General features: G+C 41.4%; 1 protein-coding gene across 3 annotated transcripts in view; it reads right to left on the bottom strand.

The window, feature by feature from the left end:
- The window catches only part of LOC139415752 (Fc receptor-like protein 5), a 163,700-nt gene extending 141,042 nt beyond the window's left edge, over nt 1-22,658 (bottom strand). Inside the window, exon 1 of one of the 3 annotated variants that reach the window (XM_071163829.1) lies at nt 22,562-22,658. In XM_071163829.1, the coding sequence (XP_071019930.1) occupies nt 22,562-22,586 (25 nt within the window). In that variant the 5' untranslated portion in view covers nt 22,587-22,658. The remainder of the gene's footprint in view (nt 1-22,561) is intronic. The other 2 variants (XM_071163830.1, XM_071163831.1) reach the window with 2 other exon arrangements.
- Nucleotides 22,659-25,833: the final 3,175 nt, after the last annotated feature.

The raw sequence follows: 25,833 nt of genomic DNA on the forward strand, positions 1-25,833 counted from the left end.
CCCACTATGGAAATAGGAGACTCAGCTACAAACTAATATGACCCCACTATGGAAAGAGGAGACTCTCATCTACAAACTAATATGACCCCACTATGGAAATACGAGACTCTCAGCTACAAACTAATATGACCCCACTATGGAAATAAGAGACTCTCAGATTCAAACTAATATGACCCCAATATGGAAATAGGAGACTCTCAGCTACAAACTAATTTGACCCCACTATGGAAATAGGAGACTCTCGGATTCAAACTAATATGACCCCACTATGGAAATAGGAGACTCAGCTACAAACTAATATGACCCCACTATGGAAAGAGGAGACTCATCTACAAACTAATATGACCCCGCTATGGAAATAGGAGACTCTCGGATTCAAACTAATATGACCCCACTATGGAAAGAGGAGACTCTCAGCTACAAACTAATTTGACCCCACTATGGAAATAGGAGACTCTCAGATTCAAACTAATATGACCCCACTATGGAAAGAGGAGACTCTCATCTACAAGCTAATATGACCCCAATATGGAAAGGGGAGACTCTCAGGTATAAACTAATATGACCCCACTCTGGAAAGGGGAGACTCAGCTACAAACTAATATGACCCCACTATGGAAAGAGGAGAGTCTGAACTACAAACTAATAGGACCCCACTATGGAAAGGGGATACTCAGCTACAAACTAAAATGAACCATCTATGGAAATAGGAGACTCTCGGATTCAAACTAACATGACCCCACTATGGAAAGAGGAGACTCTCAGATTCAACCTAATATGACCCCACTATGGAAAGGAGACTCAGCTACAAACTAATATGACCCCACTATGGAAAGGGGAGACTCAGATACAAACTAAAATGAACCCGCTTTGGAAATAGGAGACTCTCAGCTACAAACTAATTTGACCCTACTATGGAAATAGGAGACTCTCAGATTCAAACTAATATGACCCCACTATGGAAAGAGTAGACTCTCAGGTACAAACTAATATGACCCCACTCTGGAAACAGGACTCAGCTACAAACTAATATGAACCCTACTATGGAAAGAGGAGACTCTCAGCTACAAACTAATTTGACCCCACTATGGAAATAGGAGACTCAGATTCAAACTAATATGACCCCACTATGGAAAGAGGAGACTCTCAGCTACAAACCAATATGTCCCCAATATGAAAAGAGGAGACTCTCAGCTACAAAGTAATATGACCCCAATATGAAAAGAGGAGACTCTCAGCTACAAACTAATATGACCCCACTATGGAAATAGGAGAGTCTGAACTACAAACTAATATGACCCCACTATGGAAAGGGGAGACTCTCAGCTACAAACTAATATGACCCCACTATGGAAAGAGGAGACTCTCAGATTCAAACTAATATCACCCCACTATGGAAAGGAGACTCAGCTACAAACTAATATGACCCCACTATGGAAAGAGGAGAGTCTGAACTACAAACTAATATGAACCCACTATGGAAAGGGGAGACTCAGCTACAAACTAATATGACCCTAATATGAAAAGAGGAGACTCTCGGATTCAAACTAATATGACCCCACTATGGAAATAGGAGACTCTCAGCTACAAACTAATATGACCCCACTATGGAAATAGGAGACTCTCAGATTCAAACTAGTATGACCCCACTATGGAAATAGGAGACTCTCAGCTACAAACTAATTTGACCCCACTATGGAAATAGGAGACTCTCAGATTCAAACTAATATGACCCCACTATGGAAAGAGGAGACTCTCAGGTACAAACTAATATGACCCCACTCTGGAAACAGGACTTAGCTACAAACTAATATGACCCCACTATGGAAAGAGGAGACTCTCAGCTACAAACTAAAATGTCCCCAATATGAAAAGAGGAGACTCTCCGCTACAAACTAATATGACCTCACTATGGAAAGAGGAGACTCAGCTACAAACTAATATGACCTCACTATGGAAAGGGGAGAATCAGTTACAAACGAATATGACCCCACTATGGAAATAGGAGAGTCTGAACTACAAACTAAAATGACCCCACTATGGAAAGGGGAGACTGAGACACAAACTAAAATGACCCCGTTATGGAAAGAGGAGACTCTCTGATTCAAACTAATATTAACCCACTATGGAAAGAGGAGACTCATCTACAAACTAATATGACCCCACTATGGAAAGAGGAGACTCTCAGATTCAAACTAATATGACACCACTATGGAAAGGAGACTCAGCTACAAACTAAAATGAACCCGCTATGGAAATAGGAGACTCTCGGATTCAAACTAATATGACCCCACTATGGAAATAGGAGACTCTCAGCTACAAACTAATATGACCCCACTATGGAAATAGGAGACTCTCAGATTCAAACTAATATGACCCCACTATGGAAATAGGAGACTCTCAGCTACAAACTAATTTGACCCCACTATGGAAATAGCAGACTCTCAGATTCAAACTAATATGACCCCACTATGGAAAGAGGAGACTCTCAGGTACAAACTAATATGACCCCACTCTGGAAACAGGACTCAGCTACAAACTAATATGACCCCACTATGGAAAGAGGAGACTCTCAGCTACAAACTATTATGACCCCAATATGAAAAGAGGAGTCTCTCAGCTACAAACTAATATGACCCCACTATGGAAAGGGGAGACTCAGTTACAAACTAATATGACCCCACTATGGAAATAGGAGAGTCTGAACTACAAACTAATATGACCCCACTATGGAAAGGGGAGACTGAGACAAACTAAAATGACCCCGCTATGGAAAGAGGAGACTCTCGGATTCAAACTAATATGACCCCACTATGGAAATAGGAGACTCTCAGCTACAAACGAATATGACCCCACTCTGGAAACAGGACTTAGCTACAAACTAATATGACCCCACTATGGAAAGAGGAGACTCTCAGCTACAAACTAAAATGTCCCCAATATGAAAAGAGGAGACTCTCCGCTACAAACTAATATGACCTCACTATGGAAAGAGGAGACTCAGCTACAAACTAATATGACCTCACTATGGAAAGGGGAGACTCTCAGCTACAAACTAATATGACCCCACTATGGAAAGGGGAGAATCAGTTACAAACTAATATGACCCCACTATGGAAATAGGAGAGTCTGAACTACAAACTAAAATGACCCCACTATGGAAAGGGGAGACTGAGACACAAACTAAAATGACCCCGTTATGGAAAGAGGAGACTCTCTGATTCAAACTAATATGAACCCACTATGGAAAGAGGAGACTCATCTACAAACTAATATGACCCCACTATGGAAAGAGGAGACTCTCAGATTCAAACTAATATGACACCACTATGGAAAGGAGACTCAGCTACAAACTAAAATAAACCCGCTATGGAAATAGGAGACTCTCGGATTCAAACTAATATGACCCCACTATGGAAATAGGAGACTCTCAGCTACAAACTAATATGACCCCACTATGGAAATAGGAGACTCTCAGATTCAAACTAATATGACCCCACTATGGAAATAGGAGACTCTCAGCTACAAACTAATTTGACCCCACTATGGAAATAGCAGACTCTCAGATTCAAACTAATATGACCCCACTATGGATAGAGGAGACTCTCAGGTACAAACTAATATGACCCCACTCTGGAAACAGGACTCAGCTACAAACTAAAATGTCCCCAATATGAAAAGAGGAGACTCTCAGGTACAAACTAATATGACCTCACTATGGAAAGAGGAGACTCAGCTACAAACTAATATGACCCCAATATGAAAAGAGGAGTGTCTCAGCTACAAACTAATATGACCCCACTATGGAAAGGGGAGACTCAGTTACAAACTAATATGACCCCACTATGGAAATAGGAGAGTCTGAACTACAAACTAATATGACCCCACTATGGAAATAGGAGAGTCTGAACTACAAACTAAAATGTACCCGCTATGGAAATAGGAGACTCTCGGATTCAAACTAATATGACCCCACTATGGAAATACGAGACTCTCAGCTACAAACTAATATGACCCCACTATGGAAATAAGAGACTCTCAGATTCAAACTAATATGACCCCACTATGGAAATAGGAGACTCTCAGCTACAAACTAATTTGACCCCACTATGGAAATAGCAGACTCTCAGCTACAAACTAATATGACCCCACTATGGAAATAGGAGACTCTCGGATTCAAACTAATATGACCCCACTATGGAAATAGGAGACTCAGCTACAAATTAATATGACCCCACTATGGAAAGAGGAGACTCTCATCTACAAACTAATATGACCCCACTATGGAAATACGAGACTCTCAGCTACAAACTAATATGACCCCACTATGGAAATAAGAGACTCTCAGATTCAAACTAATATGACCCCAATATGGAAATAGGAGACTCTCAGCTACAAACTAATTTGAACCCACTATGGAAATAGCAGACTCTCAGCTACAAACTAATATGACCCCACTATGGAAATAGGAGACTCTCGGATTCAAACTAATATGACCCCACTATGGAAATAGGAGACTCAGCTACAAACTAATATGACCCCACTATGGAAAGAGGAGACTCTCATCTACAAACTAATATGACCCCACTATGGAAAGAGGAGACTCTCAGATTCAAACTAAAATGACCCCGCTATGGAAATAGGAGACTCTCGGATTCAAACTAATATGACCCCACTATGGAAATAGGAGACTCAGCTACAAACTAATATGACCCCACTATGGAAAGAGGAGACTCTCATCTACAAACTAATATGACCCCACTATGGAAAGAGGAGACTCTCAGATTCAAACTAATATGACCCCACTATGGAAAGGAGACTCAGCTACAAACTAATATGAGCCCACTATGGAAAGAGGAGAGTCTGAACTACAAACTAATATGACCCCACTATGGAAAGGGGAGACTCAGCTACAAACTAAAATGACCCCGCTATGGAAATAGGAGACTCTCGGATTCAAACTAATATGACCCCACTATGGAAAGAGGAGACTCTCAGCTACAAACTAATTTGACCCCACTATGGAAATAGGAGACTCTCAGATTCAAACTAATATGACCCCACTATGGAAAGAGGAGACTCTCATCTACAAGCTAATATGACCCCAATATGGAAAGGGGAGACTCTCAGGTATAAACTAATATGACCCCACTCTGGAAAGGGGAGACTCAGCTACAAACTAATATGACCCCACTATGGAAAGAGGAGAGTCTGAACTACAAACTAATATGACCCCACTATGGAAAGGGGATACTCAGCTACAAACTAAAATGAACCATCTATGGAAATAGGAGACTCTCGGATTCAAACTAACATGACCCCACTATGGAAAGAGGAGACTCTCAGATTCAACCTAATATGACCCCACTATGGAAAGGAGACTCAGCTACAAACTAATATGACCCCACTATGGAAAGGGGAGACTCAGATACAAACTAAAATGAACCCGCTTTGGAAATAGGAGACTCTCAGCTACAAACTAATTTGACCCTACTATGGAAATAGGAGACTCTCAGATTCAAACTAATATGACCCCACTATGGAAAGAGTAGACTCTCAGGTACAAACTAATATGACCCCACTCTGGAAACAGGACTCAGCTACAAACTAATATGAACCCTACTATGGAAAGAGGAGACTCTCAGCTACAAACTAAAATGTCCCCAATATGGAAATAGGAGACTCTCAGCTACAAACTAATTTGACCCCACTATGGAAATAGGAGACTCAGATTCAAACTAATATGACCCCACTATGGAAAGAGGAGACTCTCAGCTACAAACCAATATGTCCCCAATATGAAAAGAGGAGACTCTCAGCTACAAAGTAATATGACCCCAATATGAAAAGAGGAGACTCTCAGCTACAAACTAATATGACCCCACTATGGAAATAGGAGAGTCTGAACTACAAACTAATATGACCCCACTATGGAAAGGGGAGACTCTCAGCTACAAACTAATATGACCCCACTATGGAAAGAGGAGACTCTCAGATTCAAACTAATATGACCCCACTATGGAAAGGAGACTCAGCTACAAACTAATATGACCCCACTATGGAAAGAGGAGAGTCTGAACTACAAACTAATATGAACCCACTATGGAAAGGGGAGACTCAGCTACAAACTAATATGACCCTAATATGAAAAGAGGAGACTCTCGGATTCAAACTAATATGACCCCACTATGGAAATAGGAGACTCTCAGCTACAAACTAATATGACCCCACTACGGAAATATGAGACTCTCAGATTCAAACTAATATGACCCCACTATGGAAATAGGAGACTCTCAGCTACAAACTAATTTGACCCCACTATGGAAATAGGAGACTCTCAGATTCAAACTAATATGACCCCACTATGGAAAGAGGAGACTCTCAGGTACAAACTAATATGACCCCACTCTGGAAACAGGACTTAGCTACAAACTAATATGACCCCACTATGGAAAGAGGAGACTCTCAGCTACAAACTAAAATGTCCCCAATATGAAAAGAGGAGACTCTCCGCTACAAACTAATATGACCTCACTATGGAAAGAGGAGACTCAGCTACAAACTAATATGACCTCACTATGGAAAGGGGAGAATCAGTTACAAACTAATATGACCCCACTATGGAAATAGGAGAGTCTGAACTACAAACTAAAATGACCCCACTATGGAAAGGGGAGACTGAGACACAAACTAAAATGACCCCGTTATGGAAAGAGGAGACTCTCTGATTCAAACTAATATGAACCCACTATGGAAAGAGGAAACTCATCTACAAACTAATATGACCCCACTACGGAAAGAGGAGACTCTCAGATTCAAACTAATATGACACCACTATGGAAATAGGAGACTCTCAGCTACAAACTAAAATGAACCCGCTATGGAAATAGGAGACTCTCGGATTCAAACTAATATGACCCCACTATGGAAATAGGAGACTCAGCTACAAACTAATATGACCCCAATATGAAAAGAGGAGTCTCTCAGCTACAAACTAATATGACCCCACTATGGAAAGGGGAGACTCAGTTACAAACTAATATGACCCCACTATGGAAATAGGAGACTCTCGGATTCAAACTAATATGACCCCACTATGGAAATAGGAGACTCTCAGCTACAAACTAATATGACCCCACTATGGAAATAGGAGACTCTCAGATTCAAACTAATATGACCCCACTATGGAAATAGGAGACTCTCAGCTACAAACTAATTTGACCCCACTATGGAAATAGCAGACTCAGATTCAAACTAATATGACCCCACTATGGAAAGAGGAGACTCAGGTACAAACTAATATGACCCCACTCTGGAAACAGGACTCAGCTACAAACTAAAATGTCCCCAATATGAAAAGAGGAGACTCTCAGGTACAAACTAATATGACCTCACTATGGAAAGAGGAGACTCAGCTACAAACTAATATGACCCCAATATGAAAAGAGGAGTCTCTCAGCTACAAACTAATATGACCCCACTATGGAAAGGGGAGACTCAGTTACAAACTAATATGACCCCACTATGGAAATAGGAGAGTCTGAACTACAAACTAATATGACCCCACTATGGAAAGGGGAGACTGAGACACAAACTAATATGACCCCGCTATGGAAAGAGGAGACTCTCGGATTCAAACTAATATGACCCCACTATGGAAATAGGAGACTCTCAGCTACAAACTAATATGACCCCACTATGGAAAGAGGAGACTCTCATCTACAAACTAATATGACCCCACTATGGAAAGAGGAGACTCTCAGATTCAAACTAATATGACCCCACTATGGAAAGGAGACTCAGCTACAAACTAATATGACCCCACTATGGAAAGAGGAGAGTCTGAACTACAAACTAATATGACCCCACTATGGATAGAGGAGACTCTCAGATTCAAACTAATATGACCCCACTATGGATAGAGGAGACTCAGGTACAAACTAATATGACCCCACTCTGGAAACAGGACTCAGCTACAAACTAATATGACCCCACTATGGAAAGAGGAGACTCTCAGCTACAAACTAAAATGTCCCCAATATGGAAATAGGAGACTCTCAGCTACAAAGTAATATGACCCCAATATGAAAAGAGGAGACACTCAGATACAAAATAATATGACCCCACTATGGAAAGGGGAGACTCTCAGCTACAAACTAATATGACCTCACTATGGAAAGAGGAGCCTCTCAGCTACAAACTAATATGACCCCACTATGGAAAGAGGAATCTCTCAGCTACATACTAATATGACCCCATTATGCAAAGGGGAGACTCAGACACAAACTAACATGACCCCACTATGGAAAGGAGACTCAGCTACAAACTAAAATGACACCACTATGGAAAGAGGACTCATTTACAAACTAATATGACCGCACTATGGAAAGAGGAGACTCTCAGCTATTACCTAACATGACCCCACTATGGAAAGGGGAGTCTCTCAGCTACAAACTAATATAACCACACTATGGAAAGAGAAGTCTCTCAGCTACAAACTCATTTGACCCCGTATGGAAAGAGGAGACTCTCAGCTACAAACTAATATAACCACACTATGGAAAGAGGAGTCTCTCAGCTACAAACTCATTTGACCCCGTATGGAAAGAGGAGACTCTCAGCTACAAACTAATATGACACCAGTATGGAAAGAGGAGACTCTCAGCTACAAACTAATATGACCCCACTATGGAAAGACGAGCCTCTCAGCTACAAACTAATATGACCCCACTATGGAAAGAGGAGCCTCTCAGCTACAAACTAATATGACCCCACTATGGAAAGATGAGACTCAGCTACAAACTAAAATTACACCACTATGGAAAGAGGACTCAGCTACAAACTAATAGGTCCCCACTATGGAAAGACTCTCAGCTACAAACTAACATGACCCCACTATGCAAAGGGGAGACTCAGACACAAACTAAAATGACCCCACTATGGAAAGGAGACTCAGCTACAAACTAAAATGACACCACTATGGAAAGACGACTCATCTACAAACTAATATGACCCCACTATGGAAAGGGGAGTCTCTCAGCTACAAACTCATTTGACCCCGTATGGAAAGAGGAGACTCTCAGCTACAAAGTCATTTGACCCCGTATGGAAAGAGGAGGCTCTCAGCTACAAACTAATATGACCCCACTATGGAAAGGGGAGACTCAGCTAAAAACTAATATAACCCCACTATGGAAATAGGAGACTCTCAGCTACAAACTAATATGACCCCACTATGGAAATAGGAGACTCTCAGCTACAAACTAATTTGACCCCACTATGGAAAAAGGGGAGTCTCAGCTACAAACTAATATGACCCCACTATGGAAAGAGGAGACTCTCAGGTACAAACTAATATGACCCCACTCTGGAAACAGGACTCAGCTACAAACTAAAATGACCCCACTATGGAAAGAGGAGACTCTCAGCTACAAACTACAAAGACCCCACTATGGAAGGAGGAGACTCTCTGATTCAAACTAATATGAACCCACTATGGAAAGAGGAGACTAATCTACAAACTAATATGACCCCACTATGGAAAGAGGAGACTCTCAGATTCAAACTAATATGACACCACTATGGAAAGGAGACTCAGCTACAAACTAAAATGAACCCGCTATGGAAATAGGAGACTCTCGGATTCAAACTAACATGACACCACTATGGAAAGGAGACTCAGCTACAAACTAATATGACCCCACTATGGAAAGAGGAGACTCTCAGGTACAAACTAATATGACCCCACTCTGGAAACAGGACTCAGCTACAAACTAAAATGACCCCACTATGGAAAGAGGAGACTCTCAGCTACAAACTACAAAGACCCCACTATGGAAGGAGGAGACTCTCTGATTCAAACTAATATGAACCCACTATGGAAAGAGGAGACTAATCTACAAACTAATATGACCCCACTATGGAAAGAGGAGACTCTCAGATTCAAACTAATATGACACCACTATGGAAAGGAGACTCAGCTACAAACTAAAATGAACCCGCTATGGAAATAGGAGACTCTCGGATTCAAACTAACATGACACCACTATGGAAAGGAGACTCAGCTACAAACTAATATGACCCCGTATGGAAAGAGGAGACTCTCAGCTACAAAGTCATTTGACCCCATATGGAAAGAGGAGGCTCTCAGCTACAAACTAATATGACCCCACTATGGAAAGGGGAGACTCAGCTAAAAACTAACATGACCCCACTATGGAAAGGGGAGTCTCAGCTACAAACTAATATGACCCCACTATGGAAATAGGAGACTCTCAGATTCAAACTAATATGACCCCACTATGGAAAGAGGAGACTCTCAGGTACAAACTAATATGACCCCACTCTGGAAACAGGAGAGTCTGAACTACAAACTAATATGACCCCACTATGGAAACGGGAGTCTCAGCTACAAACTAATATGACCTCACTATGGAAAGGGGAGACTCTCAGCTACAAACTAATATGACCCCACTATGGAAATAGGAGAGTCTGAACTACAAACTAATATGACCCCACTATGGAAACGGGAGACTGAGACACAAACTAAAATGACCCCGTTATGGAAAGAGGAGACTCATCTACAAACTAATATGACCCCACTATGGAAAGAGGAGACTCAATTTCAAACTAATATGACACCACTATGGAAAGGAGACTCAGCTACAAACTAAAATGAACCCGCTATGGAAATAGGAGACTCTCGGATTCAAACTAATATGACCCCATTATGGAAATAGGAGACTCTCAGCTACAAACTAATATGACCCCACTATGGAAAGAGGAGACTCAGCTACAAACTAATATGACCTCACCATGGAAAGGGGAGACTCTCAGCTACAAACTAATATGACCCCACTATGGAAATAGGAGAGTCTGAACTACAAACTAATATGACCCCACTATGGAAACGGGAGACTGAGACACAAACTAAAATGACCCCGTTATGGAAAGAGGAGACTCATCTACAAACTAATATGACCCCACTATGGAAAGAGGAGACTCTCAGCTACAAACTAAAATGTCCCCAATATGAAAAGAGGAGACTCTCAGCTACAAACTAATATGACCTCACTATGGAAAGAGGAGACTCAGCTACAAACTAATATGACCTCACCATGGAAAGGGGAGACTCTCAGCTACAAACTAATATGACCCCACTATGGAAATAGGAGAGTCTGAACTACAAACTAATATGACCCCACTATGGAAAGAGGAGACTCTCAGATTCAAACTAATGTGACCCCACTATAGAAATAGGAGACTCTCAGCTACAAACTAATTTGACCCCACTATGGAAATAGCAGACTCTCAGATTCAAACTAATATGACCCCACTATGGAAAGAGGAGACTCAGCTACAAACTAAAATGAACCCGCTATGGAAACAGGACTCAGCTACAAACTAATATGACCCCAATATGAAAAGAGGAGACTCTCAGCTACAAACTAATTTGACCCCACTATGGAAATAGGAGACTCTCAGATTCAAACTAATATGACCCCACTATGGATAGAGGAGACTCTCAGGTACAAACTATTATGACCCCACTCTGGAAACAGGACTCAGCTACAAACTAATATGATCCCACTATGGAAAGAGGGGACTCTCAGCTACAAACCAATATGTCCCCAATATGAAAAGAGGAGACTCTCAGCTACAAAGTAATATGACCCCAATATGAAAAGAGGAGACTCTCAGATACAAAATAATATGACCCCACTATGGAAAGGGGAGACTCAGACAAACTAAAATGACACCACTATGGAAAGAGGACTGATTTACAAACTAATATGACCGCACTATGGAAAGAGGAGACTCTCAGCTATTACCATCGTGTATATGGTTTGTCCAATGCCAATATCTTGCCATTCATTTTTGTACAATTCAGGGGGGTATTCCCTTACATGACCCCACTATGGAAAGGGGAGTCTCTCAGCTACAAACTAATATAACCACACTATGGAAAGAGGAGTCTCTCAGCTACAAACTCATTTGACCCCGTATGGAAAGAGGAGACTCTCAGCTACAAACTAATGTGACACCAGTATGGAAAGAGGAGACTCTCAGCTACAAACTAATTTGACCCCACTATGGAAATAGGAGACTCTCAGATTCAAACTAACATGACCTCACTATGGAAAGGGGAGACTCAGATACAAACTAATATGACCCCACTATGGAAAGAGGAGCCTCTCGGCTACAAAGTAATATGACCCCAATATGAAAAGAGGAGACTCTCAGCTACAAACTAATATGACCTCACTATGGAAAGAGGAGACTCAGCTACAAACTAATATGACCTCACCATGGAAAGGGGAGACTCTCAGCTACAAACTAATATGACCCCACTATGGAAATAGGAGAGTCTGAACTACAAACTAATATGACCCCACTATGGAAAGAGGAGACTCTCAGATTCAAACTAATGTGACCCCACTATAGAAATAGGAGACTCTCAGCTACAAACTAATTTGACCCCACTATGGAAATAGCAGACTCTCAGATTCAAACTAATATGACCCCACTATGGAAAGAGGAGACTCAGCTACAAACTAAAATGAACCCGCTATGGAAACAGGACTCAGCTACAAACTAATATGACCCCAATATGAAAAGAGGAGACTCTCAGCTACAAACTAATTTGACCCCACTATGGAAATAGGAGACTCTCAGATTCAAACTAATATGACCCCACTATGGATAGAGGAGACTCTCAGGTACAAACTATTATGACCCCACTCTGGAAACAGGACTCAGCTACAAACTAATATGACCCCACTATGGAAAGAGGAGACTCTCAGCTACAAACTAAAATGTCCCCAATATGGAAATAGGAGACTCTCAGCTACAAACTATTTTGACCCCACTATGGAAATAGGAGACTCTCAGATTCAAACTAACATGACCTCACTATGGAAAGGGGAGACTCAGATACAAACTAATATGATCCCACTATGGAAAGAGGGGACTCTCAGCTACAAACCAATATGTCCCCAATATGAAAAGAGGAGACTCTCAGCTACAAAGTAATATGACCCCAATATGAAAAGAGGAGACTCTCAAATACAAAATAATATGACCCCACTATGGAAAGGGGAGACTCAGACAAACTAAAATGACACCACTATGGAAAGAGGACTGATTTACAAACTAATATGACCGCACTATGGAAAGAGGAGACTCTCAGCTATTACCATCGTGTATATGGTTTGTCCAATGCCAATATCTTGCCATTCATTTTTGTACAATTCAGGGGGGTATTCCCTTACATGACCCCACTATGGAAAGGGGAGTCTCTCAGCTACAAACTAATATAACCACACTATGGAAAGAGGAGTCTCTCAGCTACAAACTCATTTGACCCCGTATGGAAAGAGGAGACTCTCAGCTACAAACTAATGTGACACCAGTATGGAAAGAGGAGACTCTCAGCTACAAACTAATTTGACCCCACTATGGAAATAGGAGACTCTCAGATTCAAACTAACATGACCTCACTATGGAAAGGGGAGACTCAGATACAAACTAATATGACCCCACTATGGAAAGAGGAGCCTCTCAGCTACAAAGTAATATGACCCCAATATGAAAAGAAGAGCCTCTCAGCTACAAACTAATATGACCCCACTATGGAAAGAGGATACTCTCAGCTACAAACTAATATGACCCCACTATGGAAAGAGGAGCCTCTCAGCTACAAACTAATATTTTTTTTATTTATTTATCCGTTATTTTACCAGGTAAGTTGACTGAGAACACGTTCTCATTTGCAGCAACGACCTGGGGAATAGTTACAGGGGAGAGGAGGGGGATGAATGAGCCAATTGTAAACTGGGGATTATTAGGTGACCATGATGGTTTGAGGGTCAGATTGGGAATTTAGCCAGGACACCGGGGTTAACACCCCTACTCTTACGATAAGTGCCATGGGATCTTTAATGACCTCAGAGAGTCAGGACACCCGTTTAACGTCCCATCCGAGAGACGGCACCCTACACAGGGCAGTGTCCCCAATCACTGCCCTGGGGCATTGGGATATTTTTTAGACCAGTGGAAAGAGTGCCTCCTACTGGCCCTCCAACACCACTTCCAGCAGCATCTGGTCTCCCATCCAAGGACTGACCAGGACCAACCCTGCTTAGCTTCAGAAGCAAGCCAGCAGTGGTACGCAGGGTGGTATGACCCCACTATGGAAAGACGAGCCTCTCAGCTACAAACTAATATGACCCCACTATGGAAAGAGGAGACTCTCAGCTACAAACTAATATGACCCCACTATGGAAAGAGGAGCCTCTCAGCTACAAACTAATATGACCCCACTATGGAAAGATGAGACTCAGCTACAAACTAAAATTACACCACTATGGAAAGACGACTCATCTACAAACTAATATGACCCCACTGTGGAAAGAGGAGACTCTCAGCTACTACCTAACATGACCCCACTATGGAAAGGGGAGTCTCTCAGCTACAAACTCATTTGACCCCGTATGGAAAGAGGAGCCTCTCAGCTACAAACTAATATGACCCCACTATGGAAAGAGGAGACTCTCAGCTACAAACTAATATGACCCCACTATGGAAAGACGAGCCTCTCAGCTACAAACTAATATGACCCCACTATGGAAAGAGGAGACTCTCAGCTACAAACTAATATGACCCCACTATGGAAAGAGGAGCCTCTCAGCTACAAACTAATATGACCCCACTATGGAAAGATGAGACTCAGCTACAAACTAAAATGACACCACTATGGAAAGACGACTCATCTACAAACTAATATGACCCCACTATGGAAAGAGGAGACTCTCAGCTACAACCTAACATGACCCCACTATGGAAAGGGGAGTCTCTCAGCTACAAACTAATTTGACCCCGTATGGAAAGAGGAGACTCTCAGCTACAAAGTCATTTGACCCCGTATGGAAAGAGGAGGCTCTCAGCTACAAACTAATATGACCCCACTATGGAAAGGGGAGACTCAGCTAAAAACTAATATAACCCCACTATGGAAATAGGAGACTCTCAGATTCAAACTAATATGACCCCACTATGGAAAGAGGACTCAGCTACAAACTAACATGACCCCACTATGGAAAGGGGAGTCTCAGCTACAAACTAATATGACCCCACTATGGAAATAGGAGACTCTCAGATTCAAACTAATATGACCTCACTATGGAAAGAGGAGACTCAGCTACAAACTAATATGACCTCACTATGGAAAGGGGAGACTCTCAGCTACAAACTAATATGACCCCACTATGGAAAGGAGACTCAGTTACAAACTAAAATGAACCCGCTATGGAAATAGGAGACTCTCGGATTCAAACTAATATGACCCCACTATGGAAATAGGAGACTCTCAGCTACAAACTAATATGACCCCACTATGGAAATAGGAGACTCTCAGATTCAAACTAATATGACCCCACTATAGAAATAGGAGACTCTCAGCTACAAACTAATTTGACCCCACTATGGAAATAGCAGACTCTCAGATTCAAACTAATATGAACACACTATGGAAAGAGGAGACTCTCAGGTACAAACTAAAATGTCCCCAATATGAAAAGAGGAACCTCTCAGCTACAAACTAATATGACCCCACTCTGGAAACAGGACTCAGCTACAAACTAATATGACCCCACTATGGAAATAGGAGAGTCTGAACTACAAACTAAAATGACCCCGCTATGGAAAGAGGAGACTCTCGGATTCAAACTAATATGACCCCACTATGGAAATAGGAGACTCTCAGCTACAAACTAATATGACCCCACTATGGAAAGAGGAGACTCTCATCTACAAACTAATATGACCCCACTATGGAAATAGGAGACTCTCAGATTCAAACTAATATGACCCCACTATGGAAAGGAGACTCAGCTACAAACTAATATGACCCCACTATGGAAAGAGGAGAGTCTGAACTACAAACTAATATGACCCCACTATGGAAAGGGGAGACTCAGCTACAAACTAAAATGACCCCGCTATGGAAATAGGAGACTCTCAGATTCAAACTAATATGACCCCACTATGGAAAGAGGAGACTCTCAGCTACAAACTAATTTGACCCCACTATGGAAATAGGAGACTCTCAGATTCAAACTAATATGACCCCACTATGGAAAGAGGAGACTCATCTACAAGCTAATATGACCCCAATATGGAAAGGGGAGACTCTCAGGTATAAACTAATATGACCCCACTCTGGAAAGGGGAGACTCAGCTACAAACTAATATGACCCCACTATGGAAAGAGGAGAGTCTGAACTACAAACTAGTATGACCCCACTATGGAAAGGGGAGACTCAGCTACAAACTAAAATGAACCCGCTATGGAAATAGGAGACTCTCGGATTCAAACTAATATGACCCCACTATGGAAATAGGAGACTCTCAGCTACAAACTAATATGACCCCACTATGTAAATAGGAGACTCTCAGATTCAAACTAATATGCCCCCACTAAGAAATAGGAGACTCTCAGCTACAAACTAATTTGACCCCACTATGGAAATAGGAGACTCTCAGATTCAAACTAATATGACCCCACTATGGATAGAGGAGACTCTCAGGTACAAACTAATATGACCCCACTCTGGAAACAGGACTCAGCTACAAACTAAAATGACCCCACTATGGAAAGAGGAGACTCTCAGCTACAAACTAAAATGTCCCCAATATGGAAATAGGAGACTCTCAGCTACAAACTAATTTGACCCCACTATGGAAATAGGAGACTCTCAGATTCAAACTAATATGACCCCACTATGGAAAGAGGGGACTCTCAGCTACAAACCAATATGTCCCCAATATGAAAAGAGGAGACTCTCAGCTACAATGTAATATGACCCCAACATGAAAAGAGGAGACTCAGATACAAAATAATATGACCCCACTATGGAAAGGGGAGACTCTCAGCTACAAACTAATATGACCCCAATATGAAAAGAGGAGAATCTCAGCTACAAACTAATATGACCCCAATATGAAAAGAGGAGACTCTCATCTACAAACTAATATGACCCCACTATGGAAAGAGGAGACTCTCAGATTCAAACTAATATGACCCCACTATGGAAAGAGGAGAGTCTGAACTACAAACTAATATGACCCCACTATGGAAAGGGGAGACTCAGCTACAAACTAAAATGACCCCGCTATGGAAATAGGAGACTCTCAGATTCAAACTAATATGACCCCACTATGGAAAGAGGAGACTCATCTACAAGCTAATATGACCCCAATATGTAAAGGGGAGACTCTCAGGTATAAACTAATATGACCCCACTCTGGAAAGGGGAGACTCAGCTACAAACTAATATGACCCCACTATGGAAAGAGGAGAGTCTGAACTACAAACTAATATGACCCCACTATGGAAAGGGGAGACTCAGCTACAAACTAAAATGTCCCCAATATGGAAATAGGAGACTCTCAGCTACAAACTAATTTGACCCCACTATGGAAATAGGAGACTCTCAGATTCAAACTAATATGACCCCACTATGGAAAGAGGGGACTCTCAGCTACAAACCAATATGTCCCCAATATGAAAAGAGGAGACTCTCAGCTACAAAGTAATATGACTCCAACATGAAAAGAGGAGACTCTCAGATACAAAATAATATGACCCCACTATGGAAAGGGGAGACTCTCAGCTACAAACTAATATGACCCCACTATGGAAAGAGGAGCCTCAGCTACAAACTAATATGACCCCACTATGGAAAGAGGAGACTCTCAGCTACATACTAATATGACCCCACTATGCAAAGGGGAGACTCAGACAAAAACTAACATGACCCCACTATGGAAAGGAGACTCAGCTACAAACTAAAATGACACCACTATGGAAAGATGACTCATTTACAAACTAATATGACCGCACTATGGAAAGAGGAGACTCTCAGCTATTACCTAACATGACCCCACTATGGAAAGGGGAGTCTCTCAGCTACAAACTCATTTGACCCCGTATGGAAAGAGTAGACTCTCAGCTACAAACTAATATGACCCCACTATGGAAAAGGGGAGACTCAGACACAAACTAACATGACCCCACTATGGAAAGGGGAGACTCTCAGCTACAAACTAATATAACCCCACTATGGAAAGAGGAGACTCTCAGCTACAAACTAATTTGACCCCACTATGGAAATAGGAGACTCTCAGATTCAAACTAACATGACCTCACTATGGAAAGGGGAGACTCAGATACAAACTAATATGACCCCACTATGGAAATAGGAGACTCTCAGATTCAAACTAACATGACCTCACTATGGAAAGGGGAGACTCAGCTACAAACTAATATGACCCCACTATGGAAATAGGAGAGTCTGAACTACAAACTAATATGACCCCACTATGGAAACGGGAGACTGAGACACAAACTAAAATGACCCCGTTATGGAAAGAGGAGACTCATCTACAAACTAATATGACCCCACTATGGAAAGAGGAGACTCTCAGCTACAAACTAAAATGTCCCCAATATGAAAAGAGGAGACTCTCAGCTACAAAGTAATATGACCTCACTATGGAAAGAGGAGACTCAGCTACAAACTAATATGACCTCACCATGGAAAGGGGAGACTCTCAGCTACAAACTAATATGACCCCACTATGGAAATAGGAGAGTCTGAACTACAAACTAATATGACCCCACTATGGAAAGAGGAGACTCTCAGATTCAAACTAATGTGACCCCACTATAGAAATAGGAGACTCTCAGCTACAAACTAATTTGACCCCACTATGGAAATAGCAGACTCTCAGATTCAAACTAATATGACCCCACTATGGAAAGAGGAGACTCAGCTACAAACTAAAATGAACCCGCTATGGAAACAGGACTCAGCTACAAACTAATATGACCCCAATATGAAAAGAGGAGACTCTCAGCTACAAACTAATTTGACCCCACTATGGAAATAGGAGACTCTCAGATTCAAACGAATATGACCCCACTATGGATAGAGGAGACTCTCAGGTACAAACTAATATGACCCCACTCTGGAAACAGGACTCAGCTACAAACTAATATGACCCCACTATGGAAAGAGGAGACTCTCAGCTACAAACTAAAATGTCCCCAATATGGAAATAGGAGACTCTCAGCTACAAACTAATTTGACCCCACTATGGAAATAGGAGACTCTCAGATTCAAACTAACATGACCTCACTATGGAAAGGGGAGACTCAGATACAAACTAATATGATCCCACTATGGAAAGAGGGGACTCTCAGCTACAAACCAATATGTCCCCAATATGAAAAGAGGAGACTCTCAGCTACAAAGTAATATGACCCCAATATGAATAGAGGAGACTCTCAGATACAAAATAATATGACCCCACTATGGAAAGGGGAGACTCTCAGCTACAAACTAATTTGACCCCACTATGGAAATAGGAGACTCTCAGATTCAAACTAATATGACCCCACTATGGAAAGAGGGGACTCTCAGCTACAAACCAATATGTCCCCAATATGAAAAGAGGAGACTCTCAGCTACAATGTAATATGACCCCAACATGAAAAGAGGAGACTCTCAGATACAAAATAATATGACCCCACTATGGAAAGGGGAGACTCTCAGCTACAAACTAATATGACCCCAATATGAAAAGAGGAGACTCTCAGCTACAAACTAATATGACCCCACTATGGAAATAGGAGAGTCTGAACTACAAACTAATATGACCCCACTATGGAAAGAGGAGACTCTCATCTACAAACTAATATGACCCCACTATGGAAAGAGGAGACTCTCAGATTCAAACTAATATGACCCCACTATGGAAAGGAGACTCAGCTACAAACTAATATGACCCCACTATGGAAAGAGGAGAGTCTGAACTACAAACTAATATGACCCCACTATGGAAAGGGGAGACTCAGCTACAAACTAATATGACCCCACTATGGAAAGAGGAGACTCTCAGCTACAAACTAATATGACCCCACTATGGAAAGGGGAGACTCTCAGATTCAAACTAATATGACCCCACTATGGAAAGAGGAGACTCAGCTACAAACTACAAAGACCCCACTATGGAAAGGGAAGGCTGTCAGCGACATACTAATATGACCATACTATGGAAAGAGGAGACTCTCAGCTACAAACTAATATGACCCCACTATGGAAAGGGGAGACTCTCAGCTCCAATCTAATATGACCCCACTATGAAAAGGGGAGACTCTCAGTTACAAACTAATATGACCCCACTATGGAAAGGGGAGACTCAGCTACATACTAATATGACCCCACTATGGATCGGGGAGACTCTCAGTTACAAACTAATATGACCCCACTATGGAAATAGCAGACTCTCAGCTACAAATTAATATGACCCCACTATGGAATGAGGAGACTCAGATTCAAACTAATATGACCCCACTATGGAAAGAGGAGACTCTCAGATTCAAACTAATATGACCCCACTATGAAAAGGGGAGACTCAGCTACAAACTAATATGACCCCATTATGGAAAGAGGAGACTCTCAGCTACAAACTAATATGACCCCACTATGGAAAGGGGAGACTCTCAGCTACAATCTACAAAGACCCCACTATGGAAAGGGAAGGCTGTCAGCTACATACTAATATGACCATACTATGGAAAGAGGAGACTCTCAGCTACAAACTAATATGACCCCACTATGAAAAGGGGAGACTCAGCTACAAACTAATCTGACCCCACTATGGAAAGGGGAGACTCTCAGCTACAATCTAATATGACCCCACTATGGAAAGAGGAGACTCTCAGCTACAAACTAATATGACCCCACTATGAAAAGGGGAGACTCTCAGATTCAAACTAATATGACCCCACTATGAAAAGGGGAGACTCAGCTACAAACTAATCTGACCCCACTATGGAAAGGGGAGACTCTCAGCTACAATCTAATATGACCCCACTATGGAAAGAGGAGACTCTCAGCTACAAACTAATATGACCCCACTTTGGAAAGGGGAGACTCTCAGCTACAATCTAATATGACCCCACTATGAAAAGGGGAGACTCAAATACAAACTAATATGACCCCACTATGAAAATAGCAGACTCTCAGCTACAAACTAATATGACCCCACTATGGAAGGAGGAGACTCTCAGATTCAAACTAATATGACCCCACTATGAAAAGGGGAGACTCAGCTACAAACTAATATGACCCCACTATGGAAAGAGGAGACTCTCAGCTACAAACTACAAAGACCCCACTATGGAAAGGGAAGACTGTCAGCTACATACTAATATGACCCCACTATGGAAAGGGGAGACTCTCAGTTACAAACTAATATGACCCCACTATGGAAAGGGGCGACTCAGCTACATACTAATATGACCCCACTATGGAAAGGGGAGACTCTCAGTTACAAACTAATATGACCCCACTATGGAAAGGGGAGATTCTCAGCTACATACTAATATCACCCCATTATGGAAATACTTATTTTCCACCATAATTTGCAAATAAATTCATTAAAAACCTACATTGTGATTTTCTGGATTTTTTTCCTCATTTTGTCTGTCATAGTTGAAGTGCACCTATGATTACAGGCCTCTCTCATCTTTTTAGGTGGGAGAACTTGCACAATTGGTGGCTGACTAAATACGTTTTTTGCCCCACTGTATAGGAGACACTCTCCAAAACCTTATTCTTATTCCTAATGAACCATTGACAATTTCCTTTTTTTTCGTGGTATTTTTGAATGTGTTATTAAATGCACATATGTAGTAGTACTACTGTATACAGACAGGTGTAGTAGTACTACTGTATACAGACAGGTGTAGTTGTACTACTGTATACAGACAGGTGTAGTAGTACTACTGTATACAGACAGGTGTAGTAGTACTACTGTATACAGACAGGTGTAGTAGTACTACTGTATACAGACAGGTGTAGTAGTACTACTGTATACAGACAGGTGTAGTAGTACTACTGTATACAGACAGGTGTAGTAGTAGTAGTACTGTATACAGACAGGTGTAGTAGTAGTAGTACTGTATACCAACAGGTGTAGTAGTACTACTGTATACCAACAGGTGTAGTAGTAGTACTGTATACAGACTGTGTTCCTTAAATTCATAATTAAATAGCTTAATGATCCATGTTCGACCACTTAAAACAATTCTATATGTTATCTGAACCACCCTTTTTAGAGGATATATTAAACCATATAGATATTGAACTATATAGATTTTAAACCATATAGATATTAAACCATATAGATATTAAACCATATAGATTTTAAACCATATAGATTTTAAACCATATAGATTTTAAACCATATAGATTTTAAACCATATAGATTTTAAACCATATAGATTTTAAACCATATAGATATTAAACTATACAGATATTAAACTATACAGATGTTAATCTATATAGATATTAAACTATATAGATATTAAACCATATAGATATTAAACCATATAGATATTAAACCATATAGATATTAAACTACATAGATATTAAACTACATAGATATTAAAATGTACAGATATGAAACCATATATATAATATTTTAAACTCACAGAATGGAAGACAGGTCCGTTCCATCTCAACATGTCGATCACTAACTACTACCTCTCTCTAAACACTTGTGACCACTTCTCCTCTCTACCCATCTCTACTTCCTCTCTGCTGAGAAGGACTGAGAGGTGTGAAAGATGTGTGTGACAGAAGGAGGGGGCCTAGAGAGAAGAGACACACAGAGAGAGAGAGAGACAGGTCTGGGGTTCGTTCACCAACCAAGAACACCAAATTGAGACTCTGCATGCAGAATTCTTCAAAAATATCCTCCGTGTACAACGTAGAACACCAAAACCAAATAATGCATGCAGAGCAGAATTAGGCCGATACCCACAAATGATCAAAATCCAGAAAGGAGGCGTTAAATTCTATAACCACCTAAAAGGAAGCGATTCCCAAACCTTCCATAACAAAGCCATCACCTACAGAGAGATGAACCTGGAGAAGAGTCCCATAAGCAAGCTGGTCCTGGGGCTCTGTTCACAAACACAAACACACCCCACAGAGCCCCAGGACAGCAACACAATTAGACCCAACCAAATCATGAGAAAACAAAAAGATAATTACTTGACACGTTGGAAATAATAAAAAAAAAAACGAAACGGTGCTGAAATAGTTGACCACGTGCTTTAAATGCCACAATGTCACAAATAATTGAACACACACAATTCTAAGAAGTCATCTGCATCTGCATTACTGTTTCGGTCCTCTGTCAGTCTGTCCGTCTGTCCGTCTGTCCGTCCGTTATAATCTCCAACCCGTTTGGATTTTTTAGTATAACTTTTGTATGACTTTAGTGAAGGTCTAATACTTTAATAATATTGAAACATTTCTTCCCTCCGATTTCAAATTCATGATATTTCCTTCAAAAACAAGAACATTTCTAAGTGACCTCAAACTTTTGAACAGTTTACTAATAATGTACATATTATTGTCTCCAGGCTGTTCTACTGTATATACAGTTGAAGTCGGAAGTTTACATGCACTATAGCCAAATACATTTAAACTCAGTTTTTTCACAATTCCGGACATTTAATCCTAGTAAAAATTCACTGTTTTAGGTCAGTTATGATCACCACTTTATTTTAAGAATGTGAAATGTCAGAATAATAGTAGAGAGAATGATTTATTTCAGCTTGTATATCTTTCATCACATTCCCAGTGGGTCAGAAGTTTACACACACTCAATTAGTATTTGGTAGCATTCCCTTTAAATAGTTTATCTTGGATCAAACATTTCGGGTAGCCTTCCACAAGCTTCCCATAATAAGTTGGGTGAATTTCGGCCCATTCCTCCTGGCAGAGCTGGTGTAACTGAGTCAGGTTTGTAAAGGACTCCTTGCTCGCAAAGGCTTTCACAGTTCTGCCCACAAATTTTCTATAGGATTGAGATCAGGGCTTTGTGATGGCCACTCCAATACCTTGACTTTGTTGTCCTTAAGCCATTTAACCAAAACTTTGGAAGTATGCTTGGGGTCATTGTCCATTTGCTTCAATAGTTCCACATGATGCTGCCACCCCCGTGCTTCACGGTTGGGATGGTGTTCTTCGGCTTGCAAGCCTCCTTTTTTTCCTCCGAACATAACAATGGTCATTATGGCCAAACAGTTCTACTTTTGTTTACAGTTTTATTTTTATTTCATCAGACCAGAGGACATTCTCCAAAACGTACAATCTTTGTCCTCATGTGCGTAGTCTGGCTTTTTTATGACAGTTTTGGAGCTTCGTCTTTTTTTTTAAATTAAAATTTTTTTAAATTACATTTTACCCCTTTTTCTCCCCAATTTCGTGGTATCCAATTGTTTTAGTAGCTACGATCTTGTCTCATCGCGACAACTCCCTTACGGGCTCGGGAGAGATGAAGGTTGAAAGTCATGCGTCCTCCGATACACAACCCAACCATGCCGCACTGCTTCTTAACACAGCGCCATCCAACCCGGAAGCCAGCCGCACCAATGTGTCGGAGGAAACACCGTGCACCTGGCAACCTTGGTTAGCGTGCACTACGCCCGGCCCGCCACAGGAGTCGCTGGTGTGCGATGAGACAAGGATTACCCGGGCGACGCTATGCCAATTGTGCGTCGCCCCACGGACCTCCCAGTCACGGCCAGTTACGACAGAGCCTGGGCGCGAACCCAGAGTCTCTGGTGGCACAGCTGGCACTGCAGAACAGTGGCTTCTTCTGAGCAGCCTTTCAGGTTATGTCTATATAGGACTTATTTTACTGTGGATAAAAATACTTTTGTACCTGTTTCCAGCATCTTCACAAGGTCCTTTGCTCTTGTTCTGGGATTTATTTGCACTTTTCGCACCAAAGTACGTTCATCTCTAGGAGACAGAACGCATCTCCTTTTTGAGCGGTATGACGGCTGCGTGGCTCCATGGTGTTTATACTTGTTTGTACAGATGAACGTGGTGCCTTCAGGCGTTTGGAAATTGCTTCCAAGGATGAACCAGACATGTGGAGATCTACAATTTTTTTCTGAGGTCTTGGCTCATTTCTTTTGATTTTCCCATGATGTCAAGCAAAAAGGCACTGAGTTTGAAGATAGGCCTTGAAATACATCCAGAGGAAAACCTCCAGTTGACTACAATTATGTCAATTAGCCTATCAGAGGCTTCTAAAGCCATGACATAATTTAGACATAGCTTTTTAAAGGCACAGTCAACTTAGTGCATGTAAACTTCTGACTACAGTACGACAGTACTATACCTGCTACAGTAAAACAGCACTACACCTGCTACAGTACTACAGTACTACACCTGCTACAGTACTACACCTGCTACAGTAAAACAGTACTAAAGTACAACACATGCTACAGCACTACACCTGCTAGAGTACTACAATACTACACCTGCTACAGTACTACAGTACTACACCTGCTACAGTACTACACCTGCTACAGTACTACAATACTACACCTGCTACAGTACTACAATACTACACCTGCTACAGTACTACACCTACTACAATACAACAGTACTACATCTGCTACAGTACTACAGTACTACACGTGCTACAGTACTAAAGTACTACACATACTACAGCACAACACCTGCTACAGTACTACAATACTACAGTACTACAGCACAATACCTGCTACAGTACTACATTACTACACGTGCTACAGTACTACAATGCTACATCTGCTACGGTACTACACCTGCTACAGCAATACAGTACCAAACCTGCTACTGTACTACAGTACTGGTGTACTACACCTGCTAAAGTACTACACTTCTACATCCGCTCCAGTACTACAGTACTACACCT

The sequence above is a fragment of the Oncorhynchus clarkii genome, chromosome 9 (genome assembly GCF_045791955.1).
Source record: "Oncorhynchus clarkii lewisi isolate Uvic-CL-2024 chromosome 9, UVic_Ocla_1.0, whole genome shotgun sequence".
In the NCBI taxonomy this organism is placed as follows: Eukaryota; Metazoa; Chordata; class Actinopteri; order Salmoniformes; family Salmonidae; genus Oncorhynchus; species Oncorhynchus clarkii.